We start from the raw sequence: 10,770 nt of genomic DNA, 5'->3' as shown, positions 1-10,770 counted from the left end.
TGCCAGAGAAAGTAGTTGAGGCAGGTAGTATAACAACATCCCAAAGACGTTAGGATAAGTACATGGATAGGAGGGGTTTAGAGGGATATGGGCCAAATGGGACCAGCTTGGTGGTCAGCATGGATGAATTGGGCTGAAGGGCCTGTTTCCATGGTGTATTACTTCACGACTCTATGAGTTATTTTTAAACACTTTCAAGTTGTTTTGTCTTACTTAAAAGATATCTTGTAAATCTGTTCACAAGTTTCTGCAGTTTGAGAAATGATTCATTTCAACACCTGTTAACTTCCACTGTGAAATAACCAAGTGAAGAAATCTTTCACTGGACCATAAATATAAATTAGGCAAACAAACACTGGAATCAGAAGCATTTTGTACTAATTCCCTTTCCCCGCCTTCTCCTCTACATTCTCACTGGGGAAGGTAGTGCTGTTGCAATGAGGAGGAGTTAGGGGACAAATGGTTAAGTCGGAGAGACACACCTTAGCCAGCCACGAGTATAATCCTGAAACTCATTAAACCACAACTTCAGAGCGTTGAATAACTGTGACTGCTCGCACTTGCCAAGCCACCTTTCTTGAAGCTTCCTTGGTGCACCATGTCAGCTCCAGCTGATCAAATTAGCCCCATACCATCCGGGGCAAAAGTTTGTGCATCATTTCCAGAGCTCCTGATGCTAGTTGAATTTGTGAGTATTATTTTATTGTACTTCTAGTAAAAGTGTTGTTTTGCATTGATCCTGTGAATTGCAGTACGATTCTGCCAGGGCCCTTGACACCCTATGGTTAAGATATCTTTATTAGTCACATGTACATCGAAACATATCTTTTGCATAGAGCCTTCTGGGGGCAGCCCGCAAGTGTCGCCACGCTTTCTGGCACCAGCATAGCATGCCCACAGCTTCCAAACCCGTATGTCTTTGGAATGTGGGAGGAAACCCACGCAGTCACAGGGAAAACGTATGAACTCCTTACAGACAACGGCTGGAATTGAACCTGGGTTGCTGGCGCTGTAATACATGGAGAGAAAATATAATTGGTAACTTGTCTAAATGCAGCAAAGAATACAGTTAAAGGTGAGGAATCAGGAAGGATAAAAGAGACAGAAAGAAGGACTGACGAGAAGAGAATAGACAAAAAGAAATAAAAGAGACAGGTGTGAATGAAAAATATTCAGAACAGGGACAATTGGATCAAAGGGAGAGGGGCATTGATGGAGAGGAGAGTGAAGGAAGGAGAGAAGTGAGAGAAGCAGGGCCAGAGGAAGAGAGGAGAACAAAAGGGAAGGAGGATAAAAGAGGAACAAGTATTGATAAAGGAGAGAAATGGAAAGAGCGGTGAAAATTGAGCGAAAATGTATTGAGAGAGAGGATGGAACAAAGGAAACTGGGAAGAGAAGAACGAACAGGTGGAGATTGAAATAAATAGTTGCAATTGTTTTGGGTAAAAGATGAAAAGCAACTTATTCTGTATTGGTTAAATAAAAGTAAAATAATTGAAGATAAATGTTTACAGGTAATGCCTGTGCTCTGTCAACCAGTCTGTGTGTATTGAGCCCATGCCTGCAAAATAGAGAGAAGCTGCTTTTATCTGGTGTTGGTTTTTGCAGCAAGGGATGTGTCTCAGTTTTGAAAATTGTATCCAACCACTGGTTAATTGACTTAGGTAAGCAAATAGTTGAGAAAAAAAATTGAGGTAATTGTGCCTTCTTTGTCAAAAAATATGCAGTAGAAAACAAAAAAGATGCGAGACAGACTGAAGGTTATTTCATCCTTCAATTCTTACCACTTACATATGTTTATAGTGTATTGAAGTCTTGGGATTGGTCAGAGTCTGAATTGTAGGTCACCTTCTTGCCTGTAGGACTGGTGAATTAAAGCACCAGAACACTTAAACTCAGAAAATATGCAGGCAGAATATGCACAGCAGCTGTAAAGTCAATGTTGGTGCAAAGCTGTTTTTTTAATCCGTTTTTCTTGCTTCAACGGGACTGTTTTCTGTTGACAGGAGGCTTACTTTTTACACTGCCCATTTGCCTCGAGGTAAATTTGTATTTGGCCAGTATAATGACAGACATCACTGTATCAGATGTAATTACTGAATCACAGGATCGTATGTAAATTGGAAAATATGGGCAGTCGAATTGATATTGCTCATGTTACACGATCGTCCTGTCAACCACACCTGCAGTCCGTACCGGTATACAAATGAGGGTGTTCCCTCTGCCTTGGAAAAGTAGCCACCATAATCAAAGACCCCTCCCACCCTGGTCATACTCTCTTCTCCCCCCTCCCCATTGAGCAGAAGATACAAAAGCTTGAGAACACGCACCACTGGGCTTCAAGGACAGCTTCTATCCCACTGTTACAAGACTCCTGAACGGACATCTTGTACGATAGATGAGCTCTTGATCTCTCAAGCTACCTCATCATGGCCCTTGTACCTTATTTGTCGACCTGCAGAGCACTTTCTCTGTAATGGTAACTGTAACGCTATATTCTACATTCGGCTATTGCCTTTCCCTTTGTACTACCTAGATGAACTCATGTTTTGGAATGATCTGAATGGATGGCATGCAAACAAAGTTTTTCACTGTTTCTCAGTACATGTGACAATACTAAACCAATTATCAATTGCCAACGTGTTGGCAGTAAACAGCACTCAAAAAATATCTACTGAGACCCCCTTGATTTTATGGATATTAGGGGATTCACGGATATGGGGTTACTGCAGGAAAATGGCTCTGAGGGTAAAAGATCAGCCATGATCTTATTGAATGATAGCATTGACACAAGGGGCTGAATGGCTTAATCCTGCATCTATTTCTTATGTTCTCAGTCAATGGTTCAGTTAATAAAAGATACAGCAGAATTAGTTAGTCTAAAAGGCCTCAGGTTCAGTAGCTAAACGGTGTGGGCTAGGCTAGTTGACCTTAACTATTTTACCAAATGGGCATGGGTAAGTGTTGTGGTTAAGTTCTGCTGCTTGGGTTTAAGAAGGGAAGCAAACTAACTGCTTCTGGTCCCCTCCACTGGAAATATGAGTATGTGCATATAGTGATGTATCTAGCTGAGCACAGCCCTCAGAGGGTTAAACTACCTATTAATTCTGATTGTTTCGAGACAGACTGGAAGAACAGGTTTCTTGCGCAAGATACTTCAGGGCATTTGTGGACCAAATGGAATTGATGGAATCAAGAATGGAGGAGGGGATAATGTTGGAGGAAAGGGGTGGAGGCGAAGATACTGCTGCAACACATGCATCGATAATCCATGCTCTCACTGTCCACATGTGGGAAGGGGAGGATATACCAGAGGGCCTCAAGAGATGCTGTAATCATTTCCATCTTCAAGATGGGAACAAGTCCAATGGCAGTAACTACAGAGAGGGGTCTCCCCGTTGTCTGTCACTGGGAAAGACATCACCAGCGTTCTCCTCAACCATCTCTTCCCAAAGAGCTGCTCCTGAATTGAGCTCCTGCTTCCCGTTATTAGTCGAGGCACTGAGTTCAAGAGTCAGGAAGTTATATTGCAGCTTTAAAAAACTCTAGTTAGGCCGCATCTGGTGTATTGTATTCAATTCTGATCGCTCCATTATAGGAAGGATGTGGAGGCTTTGGAGAGGGTGCAGAAGAGGTTTACCGGGCTCCTGCCTGGGTTGGAAGGTATGTGCTATAAGGAGAGTTTGGACAGACTTGGGTTGTCTTCTCTGGAGCGGCGGAGGCTGAGGAGAGACCTGATAGAAGTTTATAAATTTATGAGAGGCATAGTAGACAGCTGGTATCTTTTCCCCAGGACTGAGATGCCTGATACTAGTGGGCATGCATTTAAGGTGAGAGGGGGTAAGTTCAAAGGAGATGTGCAAGTCATGTTTTTTTACACAAAGAGTGGTGCATGCCTGGAATGCACTGCCAGGGGTGTTGGTGGAGGCAGATATGACAGAGACAGTTAAGAGGCTCTTAAATAGGTGTATGAATGTGCAGAGAATGGAGGGATATGGACATTGTGCAGGTAGAGGGATTAGGTGTTGTTAGCTTAATTAGTTCGGCATCATGTCATGGGCCGAAGGGCCTGTTCCTGTGCTGTACTGTTCTATGTTCTATGAATTGCAGATTCCATGATTCCATCTATCCAGAGGCACAGTGATAAGAGTCGGCCACTCGGCCCCTCAAACCAGCCCCGCCATTCAATATGATCATGGCTGATCTGCCCCAGGTGTCATCCACTCCTTCTGTGCCAGTTCCCATAGTCTTCAATTCCCCAATCTTTCAAAAAAATTGTCTACTTCCTCTTTAAATACCCCCAGTGATCAGCCCTACACAACCATCTAGGGCAGAGAATTCCAGAGATTCTCTGCCCTCTGCGAGAGGAAGTTCCTTCTTGCCTCAGTTTTAAATGCTTGCCTCCTAACTTTGCCGCCGTCCCCTTGTTTGAGATTCTCTCTCTGACCTCACTAATGCCTTTTCTGAAGTCATTAGGGAGGAACTGGGGAACATACTTCACACACTTAGATGCCCACAGACGTTCTCCAGTCTCCAAGCTATTGTTGACGTTCATTGAAGTAGATGAGAGGATGGGCCTTACGCTTGACATCCTCAAGACCAAGGTCCTTTAACCAATCTGTCCCCACTGCATAACACCTGCCCTCTGAAATAGAGAACATAGAACACTACAGCACAGTACAGGCCCTTCGGCCCATGTTGTTGTGCAGACATCTTATCCTGCCCAAAGATCTATCTAATCCTTCCCTCCCACATAGCCCCCCATTAGGTTCTTGGCAAGATCCTGGAAATTGTGGACAGTTTTACATAGAACTTCAAACAATAGAGTGCAGGAACAGGCCATTCAGCCCACAAATCTCTTTAGCTTCCTCAGGAGGTTAAAGAAATTTGACATGTCCCCTTTGACACCCTCCAGTTTTTATCGATCAGAGAAAGCTTCCTATCTGGATGTATCACGGCTTGGTTTGGCAACTGCTTTGCCTGGGACTGCAAGAAATTGCAGAGTGTTATGGACACAGCTTAGCGCATCATGGAAACCAGCCTCCCCTCCATGGACTCTGTCTACACTTCTTGCTGCCTCGGTAAAGCAGCCGGCATAATCAAAAACCTCACTCACCCTGGACATTCTCTCTTCTCCCCCCTCCCATCAGGCAGAAGATACAAAAGCCCGAAAGCACGTACTACCAGGCTCAAGGACAGCTTCCTTCCTGCTGTTATAAGACTATTGAACGGTCCCCTAGTACGATAAAATGGACTCTTGATCTCACAGTCTACCTCGTTATGACCTTGCACCTTATTGTCTACCTGCACTGCACTTTCTCTGTAGCTGTTACGCTTTATTCTGCATTCTGTATTGTTTTAGCTTGTACTACCTCAATGCGCTGTGTAATGAATGGATTTGTATGAACGGTATGCAAGACAAGTTTTCACTGTCCCTTGGTACAAGTGACAATAATAAACCAATTCCAATTCCAATTCCAATGTAATCTATGATGCCAATCTAAACTCCACGTCTGCCTCCACATGGTCCATATCCCTCCATCCCCTGCCTGTTCATGTGCCTATCCAAGTGCCTCTTAAACATTTCTATCATATCTGTTTCCACCATCTCCCCTGGCAATGCATTCCAGGCACCTACCACTCTCTGTGTGTGAAAAGAAATCTACCTCATAAATCTCCTTTAAAATTTCACCCTTTCATCTTAAAGCTATGTCCTCTAGTCTTGACACTTCCATCCTGGGAAAAAGGCTCTGACTATCCCCTACCCTGTCTATTGCCTCTCATGATTTTCTATACTTTGATCAGGTCGCCCCTCAGTCTTCGATGTTCCAGAGAAAACAACCCAAGTTTGACCAACCGCTGCTTATAGCTAATACTCTCTAATCCCGGCAAAACCCTGGTGAACCTCTTCTGTCCTCTCCAAAGCCTCCACATCCTTCCTGTAATGCGGTGACCAGAACTGCACACAGTACTCCAAATGTAGCCTGACCAAAGTTCCATACAGCTGCAACATGACTTCCTGACTCTTATACTCAACACCACAACCCATGAAGATGCCTTATGCCTTCTTTACCACCCTATCTACTTGTGTTGCCACTTTCAGGGAGCTATGGACTTGCTCCCCAAGATCACTCTGTGTATCAATCCCTCTAAGGGTCCTGACATTTACTGTATACAATCCTCTTACACATGACCTCCCAAAGTACATCATCTCACATTTGTCCAAATTAAACTCCATCTGCCGTTTCTCTGCCCACTTTCCCAACTGGTCTATATCCTGCTGAATCAATCCTTTGACAAGCTTCTTCACTATCCACAACTCTGCCAACTTTTGTGTCGTCTGCAAACTTACTAATCACTCCACCCACATTTTGGTAATTGGTTTATTATTGACACATGTACTGAGAGAATGTGAAAAACTTTGTTTTGCATGTCATCCATACAGATCATTCAAAACGTAAGTACATTGAGGTAGTACAAAGGGAAAAGCAATAACAGAATGCAGAATGTAGTGTTACAGTTACAGTTACAGAGCAAGTGCATCACAGTTAGACAAGAAGGGGCAAGGACCACAACAAAGTAGATTGAGAGATCAAGAATTCATCTTTATCGTACAAGAGGTCCATTCAAGTGTCTTACAACAGTGGGATAGAAGCTGTCCTTGAAACTCGTGGTGCATGTTTTCAAGCTTTTGTATCTTCTGCCTGATGGAAGGGGGGAGAAGAGAGAATGACCGGCGTGGGAAGGGTCTTTGATTACGCTGGCTGCTTTCCTGAGACAGCCGGAATTGTAGACAGAGTCCATGGAGGGGAGGCTGGTTTTCATGATGTGCTGGGCTGTATTCACAACTCTCTGCAATTTTTTACAGTCTCAGGCAGAGCAGTTGCCATGCCAAGCTGTGATGCATCTGGATAGGATGCTTTCTATGGTGCGTCTATAAAAATTTGTGAGGGTCAGTGAGGACGTGCTGAATTTTCTTTGCCTCCTGAGGAAGTAGAGACACTGGTGTGCTTCCCTGGCCATAGCATCTACGTGATTGGACCTGGACAATCTGATATTTACACCTAGGAACTTGAAGCATCTCAACTATTTCCACGTCAGCTCCATTGATACATAACCAGGGGAATGTACCCCGTTTCCTGAAGTCAATGACCAGCTCTTTTGTTTTGCTGATATTGAGAAAAGGTTATTGTTTTGACACGGTGCCACTAGGCTTTCTATCTCGTCTGAATCATTTATGTACGTATATCACAAACAACAGAGGTCCCAGCACTGATCCTCACAGAACATCACTGGTCACGGACCTCCAGTCAGAATAACACCCCTCTACAACTCCCCCCTGTCTTCTATGACTAAACCAATTTTGAATCTAATCAGAGCTTTCTGCATGGTATTGAAGGAGTCTACTTTGTGCATTGAGAACACCCAGAAATCGTGGATAAGCGTCAGACAGGGAACACATCACCTTACAAAATATGCTGCCCCATCAGATGCATCCCGCCCAATTGGTAGGAGCATCTACATCGACCTCATTGGCCACCTCGGAATCCACAAACGTGGAGTGGAAGATAATCGTCCCCAATCCTAAAAGACTGCTGAAGAAGAAGAGGTGAGAAGAAGGATAGAGAAAGGACCTTTTCCTGTTCCAACTAAAATGAAGTTATCCGCAGTGGCAGGGTTAGTGACACTTTCACCTCTGAGGCAACCTAATGTGTGCCAAGTCTCACTCCAATGAGATGAACACAGTAATCTAGGCTGATCTTCCACTGCAGTTCTCATCATTTCTTACAGATAGAAGAAGGCCACTTGGCTTATCGTTTCTACGGAGTCTCTCAGGTCATTTCCAACAGTCCCAATTTCTCAGTTATGTAGCTGTAACCTGCTCTCTCTCACATGCCCATCAACCCTCTGCTGATTCTCCTACCACCCTCTTACCCCAAGGAGTCATCTAGAGTGGCCAATTAACATAACGTCAGTACGATGTGGAAGAAAACCAAAGTTCCTGGGGGAAACCATTTACAGAGTTGGCCTTATAACAACTTATGAATAAGGAATGAATATGAAATCAAGAAGCTTTACTTGGCAGATGTAGATAAAAATAGGTAGAAGTTGCGTCAGGAGATAGGGCATTTAGCCAAGTATCCATGTTGGTGTTTATGCTTCTGATAAAGGAATAGTTCTTATGACATTTACACACCTTTCCCACTTGGATTCAGAGTCACCTATCCAGTTGACTGTTGAATGTTGATATAACTTCTCCCTCAACTGTGAACACTAGAATTAAAAAAAAATCTTTTATTCAATTATGAGATGTTTGTGTCCCAGCAAGGCCAACAGGTGTCACCCATTCCTAACAGCACCTGAACTGAATGGCTCACTGGGTCTTTTCAGGGGGACAGTTAAGAACCACCAGTTTGGTGTGGCTCTGGGTTCACACACAGGCTGGACTGGGTAAAGACAACAGGTTCCCTTCCCTTAAAGGTATTGTGGAACCAGGTGAATTTCTGAGGTGCTTAAATTTTCCAAAGCTTTTTACTTCCAGCTTTATTTAACTAAATTTGGGTGACACAATGGCGCAGATAATAGAGCAGCAGCCTCACAGTGCAAGAGACCCGGGTTCAATCCTGACCTTGGGTGCAGTCTGTGTGGAGTTTGTACATTTTCCCTGTCACCGCCTGGGTTTCCTCCAGGTGCTCCAGTTTCCTCCCACCTCCCAAAGACGTGCAGGTTGGTAGGTTAACTGGCCTCTGTGAATTGCACCTGGTGTGTGGGTGAGTGGTAGAACTTAGGGGGTGTTGATGGGAATGTGGGGAGAATAAAAAAGAAGTGACTAATATAAGGTTAGTGTAAATGAGTGGTTGTTGGTCAGCATGGACTTGCTGGGCTGAAGGGCCTGTTTCTGTGCTGGGTCTCTCTAAAATTCTAAATTCACTGTATTTGGAACTTGTGGCTGTGATAGATTTAAACACGGCTCCAGATCGTGCTTCAGTCCTCAGTACAGGGAGTCCAATAATATAATCGCGATACTATCATACCCCATGAATGAATTCTATATAGAACATAGAACAGTATAGCACAGGAACAGGCCCTTCAGTCCACAATGTTGTGCCGAACTAATTAAACTAGTAATTAGATGCCCAACTGAATGAATGCCTCCTGCCTACAAAATGTCCATATCCCTCCATTTCCCTGCACATTCATGTGCCTATCTAAAAGCTTCTTGAATGCCCCTATCATATCTGCCTCCACCACCACCCCAGGCAGCACATTCCAGGCACCCACCACTCTCTGTGTAAAAAAACTTGCCCTACATATCTTCTTTGAACTTACCCCCTCTCAACTTAAATGCATGCCCTCTGGTATTAGATATTTCAACCCTGGGAAGAAGATACTGACTGTCTATCTATGCCTCTCATAATCTTATAAACTTCTATCAGGTCTCCCCTCAGCCTCTGCTGCTCCAGAGAAAACAACCCAAGTTTGTCCAACCTCTCCTTATGGCACATGCCCTCTAATTCAGGCAGCATCCTGGCAAACCTCTTATGCACCCTCTCCAAAGTCTCCACATCCTTCCTATAATGGGGTGACCAGAACTGAATGCAATACTCCAGATGAGGCCTAACTAGAGTTTTATAAAGCTGCAATGTAACTTCCCGACTCTTGAACTCAATGCCTCGACTAACAAAAGCAAGTATGCCACATGCCTTCTTTACCACCCTATCATCTGTGTAGCCACCTTCAGGGAGTTATTAACTTGGACCCCAAGATCTCTCTGTACATCAACACTGTTAAGGATCTTGCCATTAACAGTGTACTGCCTCTTTACACTTCACAGATGGCCGGTTAAACTCCATCTGCCATTTCTCCGCCCATACCTGCAACAGATCTGTATCCCGCTGTATCCTTTGCCAGTCTTCTACACTATCCACAACACCACCAATCTTTGGATCATCTGCAAACCTACTAACCCACCCATGTACATTTTCATCCAGGTCATTTCTATATATCACAAACATACTGTCAATGGTGAGATGGAAATCTTCTTCATGAACATCAAGTCAAGGAGAAAGTGCCAACTTCTCACCAGAAGACCTTTACTTTCTTCCCAAAACTGTTGATCAATCTTTTCTTATTAGTGTTTTATATTACTCTTGTTTGCAATTGTAATTAGAGTATGTATATGCTATCATTTATATACTATGACTCATGTGTTACACAATGGAGCTAATCGGGTATGAGGAATATCTGGCAGTTGAATGTTGTGAATGCTGTGGTCTCCATGGACCTGGATTGTTTTCCTCCAGGAAGGTGGGTCAATTTCAAATTAAAAAACTGAAATGGCTAGATTAAGCATTAGGGGACCAAAACAGTTAAAAGTAAGTGAGAAACTGATATGGATTATCCATGAAATAAAAACTGCAGATGTCAGAAATCTGAAACCAATTTACATTATCCATGATGTAATTGAATGGTAGAAGGCAGGAATGCCTCTCGGCCGTACAGCACAGGGACTTTGGCCCACTGCCTTCACCCTAAGCCTCAAGCACCCAGTTACACGAATCCCATTTATCTTCTTGCATCCCCATCAGCTCCTCCCAACATCCTGATTCTCCTGCTATCCAGCCTCTCTGGGGGCAATTTACAGCTGCTGATCAACCAACCAGTGCGTCCTTGGCGTGTGGGGAAAAAACCCATGCATTCACATAGAGGACACACAAAACCCCATGCAGACAGCACTCAAGGTCAGGATCAAACCTGGATCTCCGGAGC

The 10,770-nt window shown here is 43.9% G+C and overlaps 1 protein-coding gene across 1 annotated transcript in view; it reads left to right on the top strand.

Annotated features, from left to right (window-relative positions):
* Nucleotides 1-498: 498 nt before the first annotated feature.
* malb (mal, T cell differentiation protein b) overlaps nt 499-10,770 on the top strand; it is a 41,827-nt gene continuing 31,555 nt past the window's right edge. Inside the window, exon 1 of the mRNA XM_052024944.1 lies at nt 499-688. Coding sequence (XP_051880904.1) covers nt 599-688 — 90 coding nt within the window. The 5' untranslated portion in view covers nt 499-598. The remainder of the gene's footprint in view (nt 689-10,770) is intronic.

This window comes from Pristis pectinata, chromosome 10, assembly GCF_009764475.1.
Source record: "Pristis pectinata isolate sPriPec2 chromosome 10, sPriPec2.1.pri, whole genome shotgun sequence".
NCBI classification, from domain to species: domain Eukaryota; kingdom Metazoa; phylum Chordata; class Chondrichthyes; order Rhinopristiformes; family Pristidae; genus Pristis; species Pristis pectinata.
This window is presented reverse-complemented; position numbering and strand designations above follow the sequence as displayed.